The 26,078-nt window shown below is 45.1% G+C and overlaps 1 protein-coding gene across 1 annotated transcript in view; it reads left to right on the top strand.

The window, feature by feature from the left end:
- NOX3 (NADPH oxidase 3) overlaps positions 1-26,078 on the top strand; it is a 69,179-nt gene that overhangs the window by 8,668 nt on the left and 34,433 nt on the right. The window contains 5 exon segments of the mRNA XM_004601096.2: positions 5,635-5,780; positions 8,603-8,784; positions 13,075-13,204; positions 20,227-20,319; positions 25,410-25,663. Of these exon segments, the coding sequence (XP_004601153.2) occupies positions 5,635-5,780; positions 8,603-8,784; positions 13,075-13,204; positions 20,227-20,319; positions 25,410-25,663 (805 nt within the window).

Genomic DNA, 26,078 nt, shown 5'->3' with positions numbered 1-26,078 from the left:
CATAATAATATCAAGTTTAAATGACACAACATGACCCTGATGAGCAAGAAAGGACTAAACCCTTCTCATTATTTCCCCCAAACTTAAAGCAACTGCCAACATCCACAGAGATAGCCTGATCGTTCATGTCAAAAGAACTGAAAATGAGGCCCAGAGTAGATAGTATTTCATGAAAAGTGGTTTGTCCTTGAATTTTGTTTGTAAAATGTCACTGTCACTGTCATCCCGTTACTCATCGATTTGTTTGAACGGGCACCAGTAACGTCTCTCATTGAGAGACTTATTGTTACTGTTTTTGGCATATCAAATACGCACGGGTAGCTTGCCAGGCTCTGCTGCGCGGGCTCGATACTCTCAGTAGCTTGCCAGGCTCTCCGAGAGGGAAGGAGGAATCGAACTCGGATCGGCCGCGTGAAAGGCGAACGCCCAAGCGCTGTGCCAGTGCGTATAATACTAACGTTGTTCATTGTGAAGTCTGAGTCGGCTGTTGGAGGTTCCTTCCCAGGTTTCTCTCCCTTTCCTCTTTACTTCCCATTTTGACAGTCTTCGTCGGTCCCAAGCTGACCTCAAAGCCTTGTGTTGTGTCTTGTGCTATCCTGGTCCAAGTCCCTGCTCTATAGCGAGTGTCTGGGGCTCATGACTCGCCTCTCAAAGCCCATCACCCCCACCCCAGCCAAGTTCTTGCGATCTTTGTCCCTGTGGTGTTGCCGTGTGGGTGAGAAATTGGGAAGTGCTGCTCTCCTGCTCTCCCCAGGGAACGTGTGAGGGGTCAAAGAGAGTGTTCCCTCAAGACCCGAGAGACAACACAGCAAGTTGAGCATCTTCCTTCCATGCAGCCAACCTGGGTTCGATTTGCCGCACCCCGTACGGTTTCCTGAGCGCACCAGGAATGACTCCTGATCGCAGAGCCAGGAGTAAGCCCTGAACACCGCCAAGTCTGGTCTGAAAACAAAACGAACAAACAAAGGAAATTTCTTCTCTTGCATCCTACTTCCCCTTTATAGATTTGCTATCTCTGCCCCTTAGTTATTTTCATTATCTCTCTGCCTGGCTACCCCTTATATTGGTAAGTTTAACAATGTCACTGTCACTGTCACTGTCATCCCATTGCTCATCGATCTGCTCGAGTGGGCACCAGTAACATCTCCATTGTGAGATTTGTTGTTGCTGTGTTTGGCATATCAAATACGCCACGAGTAGCTTGCCAGGCTCTGCCATGCTGGTGAGATACTCTTGGTAGCTTGCCAGAGGGATGCGAGAGCGTGGAGGAATTGAACCTGGGTTGGCCACGTGCAAGGCAAGGGCCTTACCCACTGTGCTATCACTCCAGCCCAAGTTTGACAATGACCAATCGAAAAGAACCAATAATATGTCAATTGCCTGAAGCTCTTTCCTCCCACCCTCCTCTACCTCCACAGCAGTTAGGCTTAGAGGTTTGCCCGGCACACGCCCAACCTGTAGTTTATACTTCCTGAACCACATTTCACCCTGTATCACTAGTACATCCCTGAGGCTCCTGAGCACTGCTGGGTAGCGCTGGAGGCTCCCAATTCTAGAGGGCCCACAAGTGCCACGTCCTGAGATCCTTGTATCAAGATGGCCCAACTGGCCAAATATTGTGGGGATTGGCCTCCAAGCTCCCTGAGCACCATTTAAGAGCACTCCCAGAATAATCAATTAAAGTAACTAAATTTTCTGGAGGAGAGAAGAAAAATATAACATCTGAAAAAAAATCTTCATATCTTCATATTTCCCCCAATAGCTCTCTAGTCCCAAGACTTGGTAACCCAAATACTCTTCATTTTAAGTCAAGATCACAGTAAAATTAAAATTAGATCTATAAAGAAATGAATTTTCTTTTTTTTTTTTTGCTTTTTTGGGTCACACCCAGTGATGCTCAGGGGCCACTCCTGGCTCTGCACTCAGGAATTACCCCTGGTCATGCTCAGGGGACCATATGGGATGCTGGGAATCGAACCCAGGTCGGCTGCGTGCAAGGCAAACGCCCTACCTGCTGTGCTATCACTCCAGCCCCGAAATGAAACTTTTTGACAAACAAAATGGACACTGTTTAGAGGATTTTTTTTCCCTCCCTTCTGAGAAGTCCTGAGGTAAATAAAATAAGACACTCTACCTTTTATCTTTTCCCGTGAAGGTTGGGGTTGATGAGGGAAGGCACCCAAAGCAACGGCATATTTTAGCCTTGAATCTGAAAGTGCAAATGAAAAGAGAACTGGAAAGAATCATTTTCACCTCAGGAACTCCCACTTGAAAAGTGTCTCGGGTTTTCCACGGCTTTATGAGTTTCTTCAGCTCTGTGCTGGGAGTCTGGCAGGAAGAATAAATAAATAGCTCAATATCTTGGCTTATTCAATGAGTGTATTTAAATTTAGTTTAACCGTGTCAAACTCTCATGTGGAAATCAATCTAATAGGAAATAGATTGTGATGAGCAAGTGGTTACACAGGAGAAGAGGGTAGAAAGACACAGAGGAATCCTCTCGCTCCCTCCTGTCTGCCCCCCCCACCTGGATCACGGACCGGCACGTCCATCACTGCTCTTGATGTGAGCCGTGTCTGTATCTGTAAAATGGGAGCAGCACTGGGCCAGGGAGGAAAGCTCAGAGATGGCTCAGAGCAGAGAAAAGGAGGATAAAAAGTGAGACTGGGAAAGACATACTTACAACAGCAGCAGTAAGAACTCTGGGGCTTGGCATCAGACGTGAGTTTCGGATGCCACCGGACTAGTCAGAGACGCCCAGGGAAGCAACGGGATTTAGCTAAGGCCAGCAGGGAAGGCAGCGTCCAGAGTCTAGCAAGGCATCACAACTGCTGACTAGTCACGCGAAGCAATACGACTGAAAGGTCAGAAACACGGGGACCTAGAGCCAAGTAGATAGGGTTTTAGTCCCCTCCAGCCTCCCCCGCCTCACTTACGAAGGACTATGAATTTCTTGCCTGATTTTATATCCCCACTCCCACCCCCAGGGATTCCTTTTAAATATTACTCTCTTGGGAATCCTCCCATTCCTGCATACAGCGCCCCGGGGTATTTCTCTAGGCTGACTTTTTGACAAGACAGTACATTCCTGTCCCCGAGTGAGTTCAAGCCAGTTGCAAGGTGTGCGTTTAGAATTCTCATGCACCCTCCCCACAATTCCATCCTCCTCGCCTCCCCTTTGCTCCCCCATCTCTGCCACATGCGTTTCTTCCTTCCGTGCCTTTCATGATTCCTTAGGCACGTACAGGCAGAGACACATAGACCATTCTTGCTTTCCTTTCTCTGCTGCACACCCAGGATGGCTGCTTTCTACCTTCCCGTTCCGTAAGCACACGGAGAGCTTCCTCATTTCTCCTTTCTGTTTGTAGCTGTGCTCGCCGCTATAAATAGCTGTCCGTTGGGTTCCTGAACTAGTCTTCTTGGCGCTTGCTGCCTTGATGTTGCTATTGATTTTGTTGAGACAGCTCCAAGTTTGAACCAGGGCTTGGGGGAGGGTTTGTGTGCGCTCTTATTTGGGGGGCTCAGAGCACACAGACCTGTGTTTAGGGGACCATGTGGTGCTGAGGATTAAACCTGGGCTCCACCATGCATCCCAATCCTTTGAGCCACCCCCCAGTTCTTGTTCCACTCTTTATTTTTGAGTTTCTCCCAGTTGTCTTCTTATAAGCATCTTCCTGCGTTTCTTTTTGCTGTTAATTTTGCAATGGTACTGAGATCTGTGTGTTACATATGCTGTGTTCTTGCCTCACACCCACCATCAGAGTCACAGCGTCCCTCCCACTGTCATCCTAGGGTCCCTGCCCCCTCAGCTTCCCTAGCACCACCAGGTCACAGCTCTATTCACAGGTTTTAACTTGCCAGGTCCATGGGGCTTGAGCGATAGCACAGCGGGTAGGGTGTTTGCCTTGCACGTAGCCGACCCGGGTTCGATTCCCAGCATCCCATATGGTCCCCTGAGCACCGCCAGGAGTAATTCCTGAGTGCATGAGCCAGGAGTAACCCCTGTGCATCTCAGGGTGTAACCCAAAAAGAAAAAAAAAATTTGCCAGGTCCATTGAGAAACACGGCCATCGAGAAGTCTCCATGACCATAATGTCCAGGAAACGCTCTGATCAGGGCAACCTTTGTGGCCGTGTCCCTTTTGCCTTTGTGGAATTGAAGCACGCTTCCCACAAGGTGGGGTCTGGGTGGGCCTTAAAGCATGAGTAGAACTTGGCAGAACAGCTACGAAAATGGCTCTGACAGAAGGATTTGGGGGTCGGAAGCCAAGAGGTTCAATGGAAGCTGGCGTTTCTCAGAAGTCCCTGCTGGGACATTTCCCCCTTTCTCACCACCGTCTGCAACGGATGACCATAGAGGGTTGCAATGCGTTGGATGTGACTTGCAGAGGCTGAATGACAAGTTGCAACTTCTTCTACTTCTCACAGTTTTTCAGAAAATTAACCCCCACTCCCACCCCTTGCTACCCCCCCCACACACACACACACAAAAACTGTTATCAACTGGGAAATTATCTCTACCCTGAGTAATGAATTCTCATTTCACACTTGAATCTAATCCCACCGGTGGTACCTACTGGTCTCCCAGCAGGATCCCTGCCTCGTCGTCACTGTGTCACTGCTCACTTCCCCGTAGATGTCACAAGGCATCAGAACAACTGCAGCTCTGGCTCCCTTGGCTAGATGGTACATGGCCCCGAGCATGGAATTTAGACATCAAGAATGCCCAGAACTGGAAAACTCAGCTTCCTTCTTCCGAAGAGACTGAGGCGCAGAGACATTTTACAGTGGGTAGAGCCCTTGACTTGTACACAGCTGACCCGGTTGGATCCCCAACACTCCCATCTGGCCCCCTAAGAAATATGCACAAGTATACAGTAAAGTGCATAAAGGAAGAATAGAAAAATATATCTAAAAGAGAACAAAAGCTATGTCTTCCCTGATATCTTTCATAGAGAATGAGAAACAGAGAGACAGTTTTGTCATAGGCATAAATATCTTTGTGTGACATAAGAAGTTATTCTATAATAATGCTTTCTGATTTTTCAGGAAGAAGCTATCTCTCATGTAGTGTCATGTAGTGTCAGTTTTTCTATCTTGTTATTATTATGATGATGATTTTGGCTTTATTGGGGGGGTCACACCTGGCTGTGTTCAGGTCTTACTTTTGAGTCTGTGTTCAGGAACCACTCCTATCAGAGCTAGAGGACGTCTGGGGTGCTGGGGTTAAAACCCGGGTTGGTGTATGCCTGGCAAGTGCCTTATACACTGCACTATCTCTCCAGCCCCAAGCTTTTCTCATCTTAACAATGATCCTATGTTTATAAACTATGGTAAAATGGTTTTATGAATTATGTTTAATAATGGAATGTTTATAAATTATGGTGAAATTTCATTTCCTAATATAATTTTGATTTATTAATATGATTCAAATGGCATTCCCATGGGTCCGTCAGACTGTCTTGGTGGAAGCTCGGGTTCCACAGCCTTGAAGACGTTAGGGATACTGCACCAGGAAACCCCTCTTCCTTGGGGAATGGGGATAAGGACACTCACTCACAGAGGGTGAGTAATTTTGAATGGCCCTGAGGACTGATCAGGCAGCTCATGTCGCTTGGGGTCTCCTCTCCTGCAGCCATTCACATCGTGGCACATTTGTACAACCTGGAACGCTACCATGCCAGTCAGTCGGCAGAAGTGGGGGGACTTCTGGCTGTACTTTCTAAACTCGGAGACACCCGAAATGAAACCTACCTCAACCCCATCCGGACCTTCCATACGGTGAGTTGTCAGTATGCTACTATCTGAGAAAATCCATCTTTTTCTATCCTTTTGTCAAAAAAGGTGTTTCAGATGTGTGTTGTTGCTTTTACGGGGCACATCCAGTGATGCTTGGGACTTACTCCTGGCTTTACCCTCAGGAACCACTACTGCCAGGGATCCATGACCTAGGGTACTTGGGGATTGAATCTGGGTGGACTTCATGCAAGGCAAATACCCTACTTGCTGTACTATCACTCTGGCCCTTCGAATGCTTTTTGAGAAAATTCCAGAGGAGCTTGGACCAAAATGGCAATATTCTTTTCTCCTTTTTAAAAAGAGGTGGGTTTTATTCTACCACAGATGTTAAGAGATATGACCAAGAAGAAAAAAACAGATACTCTTTGATTAATGTAGAGTAGAGAAATAGTAAATCCACCTGAAAAGGAAAAGTAGAACCTTGTTAAGACACTAGTGTTTTCCATTTTAAAAGGTGTTTATGATAGATTTGACATTTTCACAGATGTTACAGAATCATAAGGAATGTGACGTGCCATCAAAATCCAGAGATTATTGGATAAATTGGATGTGCTCATTTTCAAATTGCAAATTGTTTTCCAGATCTTTTGTCCTGTGTCATATTTTGATACACTATGTGAATAACTGGATTACCAACTCAGATACTGGCCAAGGGTATTAATTTCATAATGAAACCAGCATGGATTGTGACATCATTAGTGTTAATTAGTGTTAATAATATCTATATGCCTAGAGTGGCGGCAGAGCCCTAAAAATTACCCACTGAAATACACTTTAGGGTAGATCCAAGCTTTGCTTTCCTTAATTCCTCTTTTGACTTCTTTCCTGATTGGTCTAAACCATGGGCTACACATGTACATTCTGGAATATGCGATTCAGTATGCTAATAATAAAATAATTTGTATTGACCAAGAAAAATTCTCAGGCAATATATTATGAAACTGAACTCTTAGCATTCTCAGTTGGGCATCTCTTTAAGTGATCACTGTGCCTATACAACTTATTTGAAGCAAAGTTTAAATTCTCTTTTAAGAATACTCTTCCAGGAGCTGGAGCGGGGAGGGCGTTTGCCTTGCACACGGCCGACCCGGGTTCGATCCCCGGCATCCCATATGGTCCCCCAAGAACTGCCAGGAGCAATTCCTGAGTGCAAAGCCAGGAGTAACCCCTGAGCATCGCAGGGTGTGACCCAAAAAGCAAAAAAAAAAAGAATACTCTTCCATGCTATGTCCTTGATTATATTAAAATGAGTTTCAATACCAGAACACTAACCAAGTCAATCAACAGTTTTTGCAGATGATACCACTAGAAGCAGATGTTTTCTAGCTATCAACTAAACTCTAGATGCCCTATGCTTGTGGGACTATTTTGGGGATCACCCAGTTGAGTCACAATATCATATGGGAATTTACTGGAGTTAATAATCCCAGCAAACCTCTAGAAAGTTCTTGATTACATGCAATCAAGAATGAATCTCAACACTTTGAAGAGACCATAGAGTAAGAAAGTATTTCTTATACTTTAAGACAATTTAACAAGATGATTAAACTGCTCCCAATAGAGTTACTTTACAATTTTAGAAGCAATATATGAGGCAAGCACTAATTAAGTTCCAGAAACCCTCTAACTCCGGGTATTTGGAGAAAGAGGAGCATCAATAACACAAAGTGCACATTATAGAATCTTTCTGGAGAGATGCAGAGGGATTATTTTAGAGGCTACATTGCAACTCAAACCAGTCAATCAATATGTTGCAAGAAAAGCAAGTGTGGGGATTTGATTTAATAAGCAACAAAGAACGATTTGGAATTAGTACATCATATGCTGTAAATAGATTTCCAAAATGCCTGAGTACACTTGAAAAAAAAATATTTTAAATGTCTTAGACATACCCTTTTCAATTTTATTCCCACTGTCTCCTCTCTGAAGAAGAAATAAACACGAAGAACTAAGTCCCTGTCCAAATTACCTCGAGATCTCAAAGCAGCCCAAATTAATGAGATTTTACTGACAAAAGATATAGTTGAATTTATTGAGCTCCACAACAGTAACACAATGCATGAATACTAATGACTTCAAGAGAGTATGGGAAATTCACCATAAAAACAAAACGCTTTGTGATTCCTATTCTAAAGGGCTACTTAACTGTCCCTGGAACTCACAGGTCAGAATCTGGGCTGCTTGGCGGTGTCTACCAGATAAGAATAGCTGCGTGGTTATTGATCACTGAGGATTTACAGAGTCTTATTCCAAGCCTCATGAGGTGGCTTGAAAGAAATGCAAGTCATGGTTCTTCCAATTAAAAAGCAAGAGCAAAAAATAACCTCTGGGGGACCAAGAGTGTGCAGCTGCTTTATTAGGAAAATCCCCCAGGGACCTCTCAAAAAAAAAGTGTTTATTAATGCTAAAATACCGTGAAGTAAGGGGTGGGGAGAATCCACCACTTTTATTTTAAAATTAAACTTGAAATTGAGGTTTCCATTGAAATGCTTTTTCTTCTCATGCACATTTATCTGTTTTCTTCATTTGAACCTAACAGCAGAGTTTTGGCATAAAAACTGAAATTTAGGGTCATTTAAAAATTTTTAAAAACTGTCATCCATGAAATGGCATTTGATGAGATTTGCACAAAGCCATTGTCCACCATCAGCTGGGGTCAGGGAAAGACCCTCCTTGATTGAGTGATAGCATCTTGAGGCTAATAAATTTTGATGAGAACATCTTGAATTGCTCCCTAATTGAACTGGCCCTGAAATGAGAAGTCAGAACAAACATGTCAGTGTCAATATGCTCGATTCTTCTAGAACACAACCACTGAGTTGTTAACCACGATTGCGGGTGTTACTGGCCTCGTGATCACGCTGGCTCTCATCCTGATCGTGACCTCCTCCACCGAGTCCATCAGGCAGGCCTCCTACGAGCTCTTCTGGTATACACACCATGTCTTCATCATCTTCTTTATCAGCTTGGCTCTCCACGGAGCCGGGTAAGTCCAGATGGTCCTGCAAGTTCAATGTCTAATCTCTGTGAACCTCAAAATAATCTTAGAATGTTCTTAAGATGGAGAATTGGATGCTAAGTCAGAGACCAAAGGACTGTAGAAGGCAGGGAGGAGCCCACTGGCTGCAGCCAACATCCAAATTGGATGCTATTTAGTTGAGGACCAAAGAAAGAACCTGTAGAAGGCAGCGGGGAGCCCACTGGCTGCAGCCAACCCTGCTTCAGACCCTAGGTGATAACTGACCCTAGGTGACGAAGCTCTATACTTACTTTTCTACTGAGTTCTGTTGGAGAGGCTTGACATATCTATGGAATCGCGATAGACGCTGGGACAACCATCAATCTGTATTTCACTTGAACTCTACTCCTGCTGCTCCATTTATGTGCCATGAACCAGGACATAGATTTTCTGATGCCCAGATGCTGGTTCCTTTTTGTTCAAAGGAACAAAAAGGGAAGCCAAAGCAGAGCAAGGGACAGCGTAGAACATGTCCGTCTAATCATGGCTCAAGATCCAACTCTGGTCACTCAGCAGAGAGACCTGTGCATAATCTAATTGTTTTTACCTCCATATCCCGATCTGAGTTCTAGGGTGCTTTTTCATTGCAGCAACCCCCAAAAAAAGGCTATTCTGTCATTCAGCATCTGCCTGATACTCTTCCTCTCCTCATTGAGACCTAGAACTGCACTTCAAGACAGCCCCTTAAGTAGAATGTGATCCAGTTGTTGAATGTGCTAGATAATTTGTCACCAAGTCACCAATGGATATCTATAAGCTAGTTTGTCCCATGTTATAAGTTTTGTACCATGCCAATGGTATTGTCTCATTAATTGATGGCTTTTATTTTTTCCCTTTTCACTATTTTCAAGTCATACTTACATATGTGATCATACTGACCCTAACAGTCCCAGCAAATAAAACTATTCATTAATTTGTGAAGAAGAAGACAGGTGTTCAGAGATGAAAGTGACTTTGTCAGAATCCCAGGATGGGGGCTGGAGCGATAGCACAGCGGGTAGGGCGTTTGTCTTGCACACGGCCGACCCAGGCTCGATCTCCGGCATCCCATATGGTCCCCCAAGCACTGCCAGGAGTAATTCCTGAGTGCAAAGCGAGGAGTAAACCCTGAGCATTGCTGGGTGTAACCCCCCAAAAAAAGAATCCCAGGATGAACCCATGATAGGGTCTTCTGGTCCCCAAACTCCAAGCTTTGTGGTTGGACTGGAAGATACAATGAGACTTATAGCATAGATATACAAAAGTGTGAAGCTATACTCCTCAAACTGTAAAGTCATAGCACAGGTCTGTAAACCCATAGTAAATCCTTGAAATTTCATTTTATATAAAGGGAATTTTTTAAGTTACTGAAAAAGAGAAAGAAAGAAAGGAAGGAAGAAAGAAAGAAAGAAAGAAAGAAAGAAAGAAAGAAAGAAAGAAAGAAAGAAAGAAAGAAAGAAAGAAAGAAAGAAAGAAAGAAAGAAAGAAAGAAAGAAAGAAGTTAAGAAAGAAAGAAAGAAAGAAAGAAAGAAAGAAAGAAAGAAAGAAAGAAAGAAAGAAAGAAAGAAAGAAAGAAAGAAAGAAAGAAAGAAAGAAAGAAAGAAAGAAAGGAAGGAAGGAAGAAAGAAAGAAAGGAAGGAAGGAAGGAAGGAAGGAAGAAAGAAAGGAAGGAAGGAAGGAAGAAAGAAAGGAAGGAAGGGGAAATTTCAAATGCTTTAATGTACAAACTCAAGGAATTTATTTGTATAATATACTGTACAGGAATACTACATATTATTATAAAATCTGAAAGTAAGGAAACAGTTTAGTCTTTCTAATTAAAAATTAAAATACAAAGAAAAAAATTTTATATTTTGACTTTGGGGGCACTCCTGGCTTACTCCCAGCTCTATGCTCAAGTATCACTCCTGGCAGTGCTCAGGGGGGTAAATATCAGATATAAGAAATCTAACCCAGGTAGACTGTGTTCAAGGCAAGCATCTTATCCCCTGTGCTACCTCTCTGGTCCCAGAAAACTTAGTCTTAAGTAAAATGTCTGAAAAATATAAACAGCATCCTTGCATAAATGCTTGGATTCAAATGATTTACTAATTAAAAGTGCTTCAAGTAGAGGTTCTGAAACTTCTTTAACTCTACTGCCTGTTTTTTCAGAAAGAAAATTACTCCTGAAACTATCTTCTATAAGCCAATAGGAGGCTGGAGAGATAATAGTACAGTCGGTAGGGTGCTTGCCTTGCATGTGGATGACGGGTTCAATCCCTGGCATCATATACAGTCTCCCGAGCACCCCCAAGAGTGATCCCTAAGCACAGAGCCAGGAGTAAGCACAGATCACTGCTAGGTGTGCCCCCTCAACCAAAATAATATAATAAAGCAACAATACTGAGTAATTCAAAATCTAAAGCAAAGGGTTCTTCAAATGTGTGATCTCTCATCTCTTAGGCTGACTTTGGGTATGGGAGGTGGGGGGGATGGGTGGAACAGGTGTGTAGTCTAACAGTGCTCCCAGCGAAATGCTCAGTTCTTCCTTTCTCTGTATTCTTCACTCCTGGCCTGAGATGTGACTCTTTGTAGAGCACAGAGAGGGTCTTCGTTCCCGCCATGCCTAGATGAGCCTTCCTTCCCCGCATCTGCCACCATTGTGCGCATCCTGGAGGCAGCCTTGGAGGAGCCCCAGAGGGTTCCAACAGGCAGGGGTTCTTGGAGATGTTTTTTCATATCCAAATAACATTTCCCAAGATGAAATTTGTTAGTCATTCTAACTTAGTTGAAAGGCTTATTTTGGGATAAGAGCCTCATTTAATCTTCTCAGCTTGAAGTATTCTACAGCTACTGTTTACAGCAAAAAGTAATTTGCAAATTCTATACAAAATGCCAAGTAAAGTAGGATTATTGGAATGTGTTAAAACCCACTAATCTTCCTATTATGGGATGGCATAGATGAAGACATAATTTTTTTTTAATTTTTAAAAAGATACTGTCTTTGTTGAGGGCTCTGAGGCTTCTCTCACAGGAAAGCCCAGGTGACTGCAGCCAGAGAGTGAGGGTGTAAAAGTGGGCAGATGCTTTCCTCCTGGCTCTCTTCTATTCTTCTCCTCCGGTAGCCACTTGTCTAGGTTCCTCGTTTACTCGTGGAATGTCCCCAGATTGTTTTGCTCATCTAGCTCAAAGGGCTGCAGTTAAATTGGAACCGTGTCTGTGACACCTGGGGACAAAGGCCCAGGTGTCAGTTCTCATGCTGTGTTTCAGGATACTGGTGCTCCGCAATCCCCACGGGACCTGCTGTTCCGTGGATAGACACGAAGACTCTGAGCCTAGGAGGTGCAAAAGCAAGTTTGTTTATGAGCAACACCTTTCTCTAAACCAGACCCACGTAGTTTCTTCTGGAGTACCCAGGAATGGAGCAGCTCTGCCTAGACAGCGACGGACAAACCATGGAGTATGTCAGAAGCCAGTGTGGCACGAATCACAGCAGAATGTTGAGACTCCTGGTCCTGTGCTCCTTCTTCAGTATCCAGCTCATCAAATATCTTTTCTTTTTATTTTATTGAATCACTGTGAGATAGTTACAAGCTTTCATGTTTGGGTTACAGTCACGCAAAGATCAAACACCCATCCCTCCACCAGTGCACATTCCCCACCACCAATATCCCCGGTATACCCCCCACCCTCTCCCACCCTCCCCCTGCCTCCATGGCAGACAATATTCCCCATACTCTCTCTCTCTAACTCATCAAGTGTCTTAACACTCAAGCCCTGCTCAAACACTAACTATATCCTGGTAGTGGTCACTGGGCAGGGCACCATGATTATTTAGGGCACTTCTAACGTATTCACTTGAGAACAAGTAAAAAACAAATCAAGAAGGGCAAAAGTTAGATAAAGCTGCCCCGGACCCAAAGAGTACAAAGTTAGCCAATTAGTCCAAATCAGCAATCAGGATGAGAGGGAGCCTAATTAAATTCAACAGTCTACAGAAGGATGTGTTCAAACCATTTCTCTTCATTATGAATTCTCTAATAGAGACACTTTCCATTTAACACAGCCTACCAGACAGGGCCTTGTCTTTCCTGGGGATCTTCAAAGTGCCTCGAAGCTTCTGAAATGCCTGTTTTCAAAGATACGCAGAGAATGAATGACAGCCGGCATTTCCAGGCAGTGCAAATGTTCTTTTAGAAACCCGCATTAGGATGTTGTTTTTCAGCGGTATCCTGAGACTGCACAAAACTGCCTTAAAATTAAGGGGTTTGCCTTTGTTTTTATTCTTTACATGGCCAGTCGGATTGTTCGAGGCCAAACATCAGAGAGTCTCTTACTACACAACGTTACCCGCTGTCGAGAACGCTATGCTGAGTGGCAAGCAGCCAGCCCGTGTCCCCTGCCTCAGTTTGCTGGCAAGGAACCCTCGGTAAGAATAAACCCATTAGATTGACTAGAAGTAACACAGGGACATTGGTGAAGGGTCTGGAACACACGGGCGGGGGCTGTCAGAAGGAAGTAACAGTATGCAAGTATGCACCAAAGCAAAGCTGTGAGGCTGGAGAGATAGTACAGTGGGTAGGGCACTTGCCGTACAGCCCTACCGATGGCAAGGTTCAATCTTTGACATCCCATATGGTCCCCTGAGCACCAGCAGGAGTGATTCCAGAGTGCAGAGCCGGGAATAACTGCTGAGCATCGCTGGGTGTGCCCCACCCCCAAGAAAACTCCTCAAACAAAAGCATAGCTGTCAATCAAAAAAGAATGGGGGTACAGGGAGGGAGGAAGGTCAAACCACAGGTGACACAGGGACTTGAGGTGACGTAGGGTCATGAGATTTTTGTGGCAACAGTGTGCAGTAGTAGCTTCATACACCAATACCTTGAACACTATAGTAACCCTATTGGCATAGTATAACAATAACACACTGTAGCACTGTAGCACTGTCGTCCTGTTGTTCATCGATTTGCTCTAGTGGACACCAGTAACGTCTCTATTGTGAGATTTGTTGTTACTGTTTTTGGCATATCAAATACGCCATGGGGAGCTTGCCAGGCTCTGCCATGCGGGCAGGATACTCTCAGTAGCTTGCCGGGCTCTTCAAGAGGGATGGAGGAATCGAACCCAGGTTGGCCACGTGCAAGGCAAATGCCCTACCTGCTGTGCTATCACACCAGTCAACAATAACACATATTTTTAAATTAAAAAAAAAAAGCAAATAGGCTATAAAAACTAATCCAAAAAAGCAAGGTAGAAAACAAATTTATAAATTAAAAAAAAAATTAAATGAATGAATCCAGGAACTTGAAAAAAAATAGCGTCTCTAAAGTTGGACTAACTCGAGCTTTGCTCGGCTGAGAGAGAGCAGCCATGTCACCACTAGGCAGAAGCCGTCTCTTTATTAAGTGTGCTAATGGGGAAATCGAGTTATGGATCATTTTAGGAGAGGTTTACTGCCAAAAGCACTCTGTCGGTGGTGAAATGTGTGCTTCTACCTCCATTTGAATGTGGCAGTCTGGTGGGCTGGGTACCCAGCGCACTGCAAGCACCAGAATGTCTCGGGGGCAGTGACAAGGCCATTTGGCTCCCACCCTCAGCTCCCGGCCTGCCCAGCAACTGTCCTCTGCTTTACTGCCGCCTCCGTCCTGAGGATTAATAGCCTCGAGTCTCCCGTGAACCTTAAGCACAACTGCCTGAGAATCCTGCCCTTCTTATAAACCTGCCTGCTTTCTCTCTGCAACGTTGGGGGCTGCAAGCAACGGGAGTGTTTAAATGCATATTCCGCCTCTTCTAATTAAGCTCCCATCCCTGAAATAATGACAATGTTCACCCAAAGGAGACTTAATTAATTAGAGTGGGGGATAACATCCACAAGATCGCCAAAACAAGATTTCCTGGTACACTGCCACCATTACCGTCCGTGGCAGAAGGACCTGCCCAGGGATCTGATACAACAGACCTTGGGTTGCTCAGTGATGTTTGAAAGGAAATAAATAAAGCCAGTGGACTAAAACTCGGAGGAAACAAAGTGCTCAGAATCCACATCATTAAAAAAGAAAAAGAAAGAAATGATAGTATGCACGTAGTGGGGTTTAGGGAAACTAAGCCATCAGCATATAAAGAATAAATGGTTGATTTTTTTTTCAAAATTCTTCCAATATACTCAATTAAGCACTGGATTTTAAGAGTGGAAAGTGCTAGGAGGGAGGTTTAAAAATGGAGAGAAGGGGAATAGCTGTGCCATTAGACTGTGGTTCCTTTAATGGCCGGTATAGATTGTCTCTGTCTTACACGCCACTATCAGTAGCTCCGACCCAGCCTGCATAGCAATGAGGAACATGAATGCCGCTCTAAAATTCTCAGCTGCGGCGTCTCCATAAAAAAATCAATACCCTCCCACACTTCATGCATACAGACCAGAGCCTGCACCCAGCAATGGATGTTGGCATTAATTATCATTAAAAGGGGGGAACTTACCCATCTTTCTGCTCGCCCTCCCCGGCTACACCTCCCTGCACACCCAAACTCATGTTGGCAGGCTTTCCCATTATTTTTAATGGAGCCTGATTCAGCTCGTGTGTGGGCCACGCAATTACCGCTTGGCTGAACTGTGCGATATTCCCTGTGATGTCTCAGAGACACTGCATCCAAAAGGCATCCCAAGGACAGGAAGAGTGCGTGGGCCTCGCTGCTGCACCCCAACTCACCCTGGTCTCTGCAGGACCCCATCTCCCCTTCTCTGCCTCTCCTCAATGGGTGGGCATTTCTGTGGTGTGTTGCGCAAGGGAGGATGTATCACTTCCCCTTCATTGCCGTGTGCACTGCTCCGGTGTTGACATGGTGGAGAGAACCGTGTGCCTCAGCTCCTGTTTTAATGGCACTGTTCAAAGGCTCTGGGACCGGGCACACCACAGCCAGCAGAATAGCACAATCGATGAGTCACACCGACGTGGGTTTCATCTGGGGGCAGAGAAATATGATGTTTCCGCTGTACTATCATAAGCACACGGTGGCATTATGTCTGAAAAGCACCAGGTGTGCCTTCCCTGGCCCGTGGGGTACTGCTGGGCTGGGGTGTGGCTCCGTGGCAGTGCACATGCCTTGTGTGGCTGAGGCCCGGGCGTGTCCCCATCACGGCTGATAACGCCAGTGCACCCCCTGAGCACCACTAGCTGTGATCCCAAAGCAACAGAAACGCTACTGAAGGGGCCAGAACTTGAGGCCAATAGGGCATGAGGCCTACCTCAGAGCCCAGAGGCCTCCTTGCCAGAGGCTGACCTGGGTTTGATCAATGGCACCCCATATGGTTCTCTGAACCCACTAGAAGTGATTCCTGAACCCACAGCCTGGAGTAAGCCCTGAGCGCCACCAGAGGTGGCCCCGAAACAAAACAAAACAAAAGGTATTAAAAATATTGCTTAAAAAAAAATGTAAAACAAAGGGCCGGACTGATGGTACCGTAGGTAGGGTATTTGCCTTGCATGAGACAGACCTGAATTCGACCCCCAGGATCCCTGATGGTCTCCTGAGCACGCCCAGGCTTCGTTCCTGAGCACAGAGACAGAAGTTACCCCTGAACATCACAGAGTCTGCTTCTAGGCCGAGGGTCAGCTTCTGGCCTGACTCCCTGCCACCGGCCTCTGTCTCCCTACACCACTCTCCGACCAGCAGGTTTCATCTCTGACTTGGACAAGCAACCCTCGACCTCCTAATGTCCCCTGAATAATCCCGGGTCAGCTTGCCCTCCCCACCTCAAAAAAAAATAAAACCTAAATAAATAAATGGCACCGTAGCATTATAGCACTGCAGTCCTGTTGTTCATTGATTTGCTCGAACAGGCACCAGTAACGTCTCCATTGTGAGACTTGTTGTTACTGTTTTTGGCATACCGAATATGCCATGGGGAGCTTGCCAGGCTCTGCCATGCGGGTGGGATACTCTCGGTAGCTTGCCAGGCTCTCCAAGAGTTACGGAAGAATTGAACCCGGGTTGGCTGTGTGCAATGCAAATGACCTACCCACTGTGCTATCACTCCAGTTCAAATAAATAAATAAATAGATAAAAACGTAAAGCAAAATTGCACTGGTGGTTTGGAAAACAGCCGTGACAGATGAACTCCATGCAAGGTTGTCACAAACCTCCCATGGAGAACAAGAGCAAGAGCCATGAGCAGATGAAAGCAAGGCACAGTGGAATGAGTCCTGTCTCACTGCCTGCACACACTCTCATCCCCTTCCCTCACACATGCCTCACCCCTGTATCAACTCCAGATCCCTAAACTGCCCACCTCGGTCCCCAGTCAAAGGATACCTGGTCTTTCTTAGTCAGAGCAGCAGCTAAGTGGGTCAGAGAAACAGCACCAGAGCTAAAGCACTTACTTGCCTTGCATGTGGCTGACCCTGGTTTCAACCCCAGCACCTCTTATGGTCCCTCAAGGACCACCCGGCAGTGAGCACAGAGCCAGGAGTAAGCTCTGAGTGGCCAGGTGGGCTCCAAAAACACAAAAACAAAAAATAGCAACAACCCCCAAATCAGCACTTTATTTCATTTACGGTATCGAGTTATGTTAACCATAATAAGGCTGAGACTGGAGAACATTCATTAGGAAGGGAGAGCTTACACTGAGCGGTAATTCAGCAAACTCTTTCCAGTGGCTGTGACAGGCGTGGTATTAGACACGAGGCAGACTCAGAACTGTGTATCCTGGGGTTGGACTGATAGCACAGCCGGCTGGGGGTCTGACTTGCACATGGCCAGTCCAGCTTTAGTCCCTGGCAGCCCAGACGGTTGTCTGAATCCGCCAGGAGTGATCCCTGAGCACAGAGCCAAGAGTAAGCCCTAAGCACTGCTAGGTGTGAACCCTTTCCCCCCCCAAAAAAAAAAATTTAAAAATCAACTGTACCTCCTGTGCCTGGAAACCTTATTGTTTAGAAAAAGAGGCCATTCATAAACATGCACATAAAATAAAATCAAAGACATCATGTTTTCAGTCTCTAGGAGCAATGAGAAACCCGGAGCGAATATGGGAAAAACAAGTTTCATTACTGCTGCTTTTAAATCAACATAGTTTTATTCCTATCATAAAAATACTCTCTGTACCATGACTTTCTGAGTACTTTTGGAGAGGGAAAAATAAAGCTAAGAATCCACAGGGGTTTAAAAAACAGTTTTAAAAAAATAAAAAGATAACCCAGAGTATTTTAGCCTGAAAGAAACTCAGACACTAAATAATTCCGCTCTTCCATTTAGAAGGTGGAGATATTGAGGACCGAGCAATTGTACAATGGGAAGGGTGCTTGCCTGGTACACAGCAGACCCAGGTTCAATCCTCAGCATCCCATATGGTCCCCCAAGCACTGCTAGGAGTAACTGAGTACAGATTCAGGAACAACCCCCGAGCATTGTCAGGTGTGGCCCAAAAGACAGTTAAACAAGAAGGAAGGTGGAGAAATTGAGAGCCAGTGAGCTTTCATGTCTTACCTGTTCTCACCAAGGGCTTTCCTGGACAACATCCTAGCTCAGTGATCCTGGTCTTACATTTGCATGGCCAAACTTCCACATCCCTTCTGCTCTCTGGCCTCTTTTCTTTATCCGTGGCTAACTAAAACCCATCATGGCCATGGCGTTGGGTTTGGGGGTTGGGGCTGGGGCTGGAGAAAACCCCAACAAACCTCCACTATAGTTATCTATGTGAATAAAGCTAAAATATTTAAGAACTTGGGGGGAACTTAAAAGACAGTTTCCAGGGGCTGGAGCTACAGCACAGCGGGTAGGGCATTTGCCTTGTGCACTGCCGACCCTGGTTCGATTCCCAGCATCCTATATGGTCCTCTGAGCACCGCCAGGGGTAATTCCTGAGTGTATGAGCCAGGGGTAACCCCTGTGCATCGCTGGTGTGACCCAAAAACAAAAAAAAAAAATTAAAAATAAAAAAAGACAGTTCCCTCCAACTCTCCTATTTTACAAAACAGAAAGTTGGAGCATTAACTGGTGTGCCTCAAGAAACAGGGTGAAGGGGCTGGAGAGATAGCACAGCGGGTAGGGCGTTTGCCTTGCACGCGGCCGACCCGGGTTCAAATCCCAGCATCCCATATGGTCCCCTGAGCACGGCCAGGGGTGTTCCTGAGTGCAGAGCCAGGAGTGACCCCTGTGCATCGCCGGGTGTGACCCAAAAAGCAAAAAAAAAAAAAAAAGAAACAGGGTGAAGGACAGTAACCCCAGGCCAGAGCCCAGGTTTCCCAGGGCAGCTCAGGTTCTCTGAGGTGTGACCTCTTCAGGAGTTCCTCACTCTGGTCTCTCCATCTTAGCACAGCTGGGGGAATCCTGTCCACACTCAGCTCTGACCGTTCCTCTCCCCCCCTTCCTAATTTCCAATGCTCCGGGAGCAATTTATAAACCAGAGTAGAGATAGAGGTGAGGATGAGTAGCTTACATTCTCTATCCCCACTCCACCTACAGAGAAATAGAATCCATTCTACTTCATCAATATGGAAAAAATAAGAGACCACGGCTGATTCCCTGCCACCCAAATGAAGTGTGCGATATCTAAAATGTTCTGAAAGGGAGAAAAAGATAATTTGCCAGAATACCTAGAGAGTCTGTGAATGTTTCCGCAAATAGTTCTCTAAGCTCCTCTGGGAAGAATTGCATTATTTCTATCATCGCGGTAAATACACCAACCTGATTTCCAAACAGTTTCTGCTTCATTCTGGCCCATATAGTATAGATGAGTCCCGCAGACAATCTATACTCAGAAGAGGTTGGCCCCAGATACGGTTTTTTAAGAAGGAACATGTTCAATAAGGCAAACTCTCTTTGTGTTGAGGCTTTATTTCTGAGCTGTAAAACTACATTAAAAGGTTGACAAACAATTCTATGTTTTACTGTGAATAACAGAGTTATCACACTGTGATAGCTAGTGAGTTTTGTGTGGATATGTGGGGGGGGGGGCAAGGAGCTGGGGGAAGGTGTTTCTTCTTCTCCAAGTTGGGTACCAAAAATATGACTATAGAATGTGGATTATATCTTTTTAATTTCCCACATTCTGTGTTGTCTCAATAAATGTAGATTTGGAAGCCTTTGATTTGGGCTGAGTTTGGGAGCATTTACAACCCTATGATAGGTAACATAAACATCAATCTGCTTTTTTATTTCTTTGCAAATAATTCAATTCTTTCTAATTACATAAAGGCCTCATTGATCACGTAAGCATAAAAACCAATACAGAAGAGCTCAATCTCTTAAGTAAGCTTATGGACTTCAAGGAATAATTGAACGTTATAGCATTTAATGAAAGGAGACATCTTTGTTGTTGATAACTGGTCCAAAGTTAAAGAAAAATGTCTAAATGTTTCATATTGTTCCCCATCATGTTCCATATTGATTTGGCTCAAAATGAAAATATTCTGATTCTATTTTCATGTCCTCTCTTCTCTCTGCTGCTCTCTGCAGGCTTGGAAATGGGTTTTTGGCCCCGTGGTCTTGTATGCATGCGAAAGAATAATTAGGTTCTGGCGATTTCAGCAAGAAGTTGTCATTACCAAGGTATGCATGTAGCTTTATGTCTGAATAAAAGCCTGAGTGCAGATGAAAATTTTTTATTAGCCCAAGTTTTTAATTTGCCATTTTTATTGCAGAACTCTCTGTAATTTAGAGGCTCTTCTTCTGTTCTAATAATTGCTTGTATCCGCACATCTTTCAGTGCGGCTAATTTTTCTGAAGACAGGGATCAGGGCTGCAGACCAGTACACAGAATTCCGCAAGGGGGTGTGGTGCGGCGCGGGAATGGCCCGAGTGTCTCTTGATTTGCGTCTCCATTGACGAGAAAGGGAGCAGAGAATGGAGCAGGCATTATGTAGGTCACAGTAACCTCCAAAATCATTCCCTTCCACACATAATCACTCTGACTTTGAAAATACAGAAAAAATGCGTCCACACTTACACACACACACACACACACACCTGGAACTACTGAAAAACATATTTTTTTTAGTCACGTTCAGAAACCAGGCAGCAGACAGGGCACTTGCCTTTCCCCGGGTCTACTGGGGTTTGATCGCTGACACTGCACAGGAGTCCCTGAAGCATGGCCGGAAGTGATCCCTGAGTGAAGGAAGAGCCACGTGCAGGCTGAGCACAGGAGGGTGGGACCCAACCTCCCCACCAAAAGAAAAAGAGCCACTCAGCCTCAGAGCAAGAGAGGGTCTGGGGGGATCAAACTGGAGAGGATGAGCCAGTCACTCCCTCTTAGTGAGAGCGTTTCATGGTGCTGTCACTCAGGTTTGCTGTCCCTCCACACAGCTCCCCTCTGTGCTGAAGGACTATGTAGCACTGTCGCACTGTCTTCCCATTGTTCATCAATTTTCTCAAGCGGGCACCAGTAACGTCTCCATTGTGAGACTTGTTGTTACTGTTTTTGGCATATCGGATACACCACGGGGAGCTTGCCAAGTTCTGCCATGCGGGCAAGATACTCTCGGTAGCTTGCTGGGCTCTCAGAGAGGGACAGAGGAATTGAACCCGGGTCGGCTGCATGCGAGGCCAACACCCTACCCGCTGTGCTATGGCTACAGTCCCTGAAGGACAATAGGAGCAGATAAACAAAGAAGAGAGTTATGGGCAGCTGAAACATTAACAAACAGACCCCACCCGGGCTTTTTCCCGTGACAAGGAAAAATTATTCTCTGCTAACCAGACCTATGTCTCCTTGCCAATAAAGTAGGAACAAAATATTCAATCCCCCGAATCATCTTGCTGAGAGCACATACCCAGATGTCGCTCTGTATTTCTGTTTAAAGCTGTTTCCTATATTGCTGGTTTTGAGTTAAGCACCGACGGATATCAAGCTGCATCCTAAACCAGCCAGTCAAACTTCTACCATCTCAAAGCTGTTACTAAGGAGACAATTTCACAGCAGATTCAGAGCAAGGATAAGCATGGAGATGAGAAACAGAATTAATGATTAAACTGCTGTGAAATATTTGTCTGAGTGGGTTCCTAGGGCTCCAGGACCACGGCACTAGATTTTGTTCATTTTTATCTTGTGCCATGAAGAAGCCATGGAGACCTAGAAAAATTCTGAAAACAAAAACTCTAAGAAGGGAAATGAATTCATTCTCTTGTCTAAGTAGCTATTGCTCCAATAGCATAGCAGGTAGGGTGTTTGCCTTGCACACGGCTGACCCAGGTTTTATTCCTCTGCCCTCTCAGAGAGCAAGGCAAGCTACCGAGAGTATCCCACCCGAATGGCAGAAACTGGCAAGCTACTAGTTGCGTATTCTATATGCCAAAAACAGTAACAACAAGTCTCACAATGGAGACATTACTAGTGCCCGCTTGAGCAAATTGATGAACAATGGAACGACAGTGTTACCGTACTACAGTGTCTAAATAGCAAGTTATAACACTCTCATAAAAGTAAGAAAAGCATTTGCTGGAAACCTCTACATCTAAAACTTGGAACCCAGGCAGGAGTCACAAAGAGAGATGAAGATAAAACAGAACATTTCAGAATGAGTTTAAATATTGGTTTCCCAACCCCAAGATTCTGAGAACAGACTAGTGGATAAAGGTACATATACACAGTGGAATGCTACTCAACAGTAAGAAAAGATGAAAGTGTGCAACTTGCTGCTATATGGATGGATCTAGAGAGTCTCATACTGAGTAAGGTGAGTCAGATGGAGAGAGACAGACACAAAATTATCTCTCTCATATGTGGGATATCACTTGTATCACTTGTCATCCTGTTGATCTTCAATTTGCTCAAGTGGGAACCAGTAATGTCTCCATTTGTCCCTGTCGAGTGCTAGTGTAGCCCAATGGCATCGCTCGCTCCAGGAACACAAAGAGCCTCAAACGGTTTGTTCAGGGTTTTGATAAAGAAGTCTGACCATCTCATAGACCGCATGCGGTCTTTTGACATCCTGTGGAATCCAGTCGGTAACAGCTCTAGTCCAGCGGTCATCTCTGAATTGCATTAAGAGTCTGGCCCATCTGATTTTTGACGCCTTGGCAAACGAGACAGCGGCCCTGATTCTTGATCGTCGATGAAGGTCGGAACACTGGATTCCTTCTCTCACTTAAGTGAAATGTGATATTCCAAACAGAGTTCTTTCAATTCCTCTTTGGGATACCTGAAAAGCATTCTCATCCTGTTTTCATAGGGCCCAGGTCTCTGAGGTGTATGTTAGTGCAGGGAAAATGGTGGAGTCGAAAAGACCATCCTCTTAACAACTTCTTCAACGCTCTTGAAGGCATTCCACGCTGTTCTCTTCCTCCTGTGCAATTCTGGCATCAAGTCATGTTGAGTTCTCGACCTAGGTACGCATAGCTGCTGCATTCAGAGATGTTCATTTCATTGAGAGCAAATGGAAGGTCGGGGACTAGTTCATTTTTAATGAACATTGTCTTGGTGAGATTCAGCTGCAGTCCCACCTTTCTACACTCGTGGTCGAAGTCAGCCAGCATTTGTGCCTCTTGACTAATGTTTGGTGTATTAGAATGATGTCATCAGTGAAGTGGAGGTGGTGTAGTTGCCGACCATCTATCTTCACTCCCATTTCTTCCCATTTTGGTTGTCACATGACGTTCTCAAGGGTGAAGAATTTTGGTGAAATGGTATCACCCTGCTGAACCCCTCTCTTTACATCAATGATCACTTCCTTGTAGAATGGTGAGATCCTGGTGGTGAATCCGTAATACAGCTCATGGAGAATCTTGATGTACTGACTTTGAACACCCTGTTTGGCTAGGGCTTCTATGACTCAACAGAATCAAAGGCCAACTTTAAATTGATGAACGTTAGACAGAACGACATCTTGAACTCTCGTGAAACTTCAATTAGCATGGTCACCGTGAGATATGGTCAGTCATTCTGAATCCTTTTTGGAACCCGGCTTGCTCGCACGTTTGTCCTTTGTCTAGTGTTCTGCATATTCTATTCAGGATGACTCCAGTGAACAACTTGTAGAGGAAGGATAACAGGCAGATCGGGCGATAGTTCCTGATATCATGGATGTCTCCCTTCTTGTACAACAGAATGGTCCTGCTGGTTTTCCATTGGGATGGAAACTTGAATTCGGACAGGTAGTGTGTGAAGTGCCGAGCCAGTGTATTGATGAGTATCGGCGGCAGATTCTTCAGGTCTGACCTTGTCTGAACTGGGTGCTGTACACATCTTTACCAACGAAATGGTGTGTCGGATTTCAGAAGGGAGAGTGTTGGGGATGACATATCCATCCTGCGGAGTTTGGTATGTGAGCAGGTGGACATGACTATCAAAGAGATCCAGTAGAAGTCGTGAATAATCCTCTCCATTGCCCTTCTAGAAAATGTGATAGATCCATCAGGACGTCGGAGGGCAGTCATCTTGGTCTTGTAGTTGGTGAAGGACAGGCGAGCGTTGTGAATAATTTTCCCAGCTTCTGCTACATTGGCCAACACTGCTGCTCTTCTCTCTTTGAGGGATATGGGATATGTGGGATATAAAGAAACATAGTAGGGAAATAACAACTACCCCAAAACAATACCAGAACACAAGAACTGGTCTTCAGTAGGATGATTGCCACTAAAAAGAGTGGAGGTATGACAAGGAAAGCAACACTAAGACATTGGTGGAGGGAAGGGGTCACTCTGGAATTGGGGGTGCTGAAAGGTGGTAAAGTGGTTATGCGTGATTATACTGTAACCAAGTAATAAAGGGGAGGAGATGAGAAAAAGGGGGGAGGGAAATGCCTCCACAGAGGCAGGAAGTGAGGTGGAAAGAAAACTGCAGATAGTGATGGAGGAAAGTGAACACGGTGAAGGGATTACTGTTGGAATACCATATGCCCAAAACGCAATCATGAGTAACCTTGCACTTCATGGTGACTCAATAAAAACATTAAAATTGAAAAAAAGATTGGTTTCTACCCAACATTCGTTTCACCAGAGATGAAAATATCATGCCGAGCATTGAAATGAAGAGTAAACTAGAGTTGCATTTTTTTTCAAGAGGTAGAGATAAGGTTGTGACAATTTTAATACTAAACATATGAAATGTTATGTATGATGCATTAGTTTATAGTCCTTGGAGTCTGCCTGACTGGGCAGCTACCCAAAGCCTGGCCACGTGGGGCAGAGAGTCATGTATCAGGGATCTCCGTGTTCCTGTGTGCATCTCGCCTAACTTCAGAAAGAACATCAGAAGCAGAGCGATTTCCTGCTGGTGTTGCCAACCCAGCTCTGAAAAGGATGTCGTGTACCCCCAGAAACTCCTAGCAGGCAGTTTACATACTTTAGATCTCCAAAACGCTGACTTTAAATTTCAATCCTCTTTTTTTTTATTTCATTTTGTTTTCCCTGCATTAAAAAAAAAAAAATCGAAGATTGGAATCTCAGCTCCTTCCCCATCAGTGCTGATCTGGTCTAACTCAATCCAACCCATCATGGCTGTGAATGTGACCCCAGGTGTTACCTCGATGTACCCCAAAGCTTTGGAAACTTGGCAGGGAGCCACTTTGCACGCCGGGATGTTGACTCTTCCTTGTGAGGGAGTGTCGATTGATTTGCTCTGCTCATTTTTAAGCCTGCGGTGCCCTGCTCTGTGGCATCCTGCCTGAGTGCCAAGACAAGGCTCTCTTTCTCCACTCTAGGTGCTGAGTCATCCTTGTGGAGTCCTAGAACTGCACATGAAGAAGCACAACTTCCACATGGAGCCCGGCCAGTACATCCTGCTCCAGTGCCCGGCCATCTCTGCGCTGGAGTGGCACCCTTTCACCCTCACCTCTGCGCCCCATGAGGACTTCTTCAGCGTACACATCCGGGCAGTGGGAGACTGGACAGAAGCTCTGTGCAAGGCCTTCGGGGTGGGAAACCAGGCCCCACAAGAGCTGCGGAGCCTGCCAAGGTGAGAGCCCACCTCTGTGTACCTAAAAGCGATGTTATTATGGGACCTGAGAGACAGTACATTTGGTAGGGCACTTGCCTTACATGCGGCTGTCAAAAGTTCGATCCCAGCATCCTAGATGGTCCCCCGAGCCCACCAAGAGTGATTCCCTGAGGACTCCTGGAGTAACCCCATCAGATGTGGCTTAAAATTAAAAAAAAAAACTGAGTGATATTATTATAAAGGTAATAATATTTAATAATAATAATAAAGTTAATAATAATAATAATAAAATTAAGGTGCAGATGTGTGCCACAAAATTCAGCGGTTCCACCTGGTAAGACCGAGTACATTTTGGAGGGCTGGACCCATAGTACAGTGGGTAGTGCGTTTGCCTTGCTAGTGGTCAACCCGGGTTCAATCCCCAGCATCCCAT

Source organism: Sorex araneus, chromosome 4 (genome assembly GCF_027595985.1).
Source record: "Sorex araneus isolate mSorAra2 chromosome 4, mSorAra2.pri, whole genome shotgun sequence".
NCBI lineage: Eukaryota > Metazoa > Chordata > Mammalia > Eulipotyphla > Soricidae > Sorex > Sorex araneus.
This window is presented reverse-complemented; position numbering and strand designations above follow the sequence as displayed.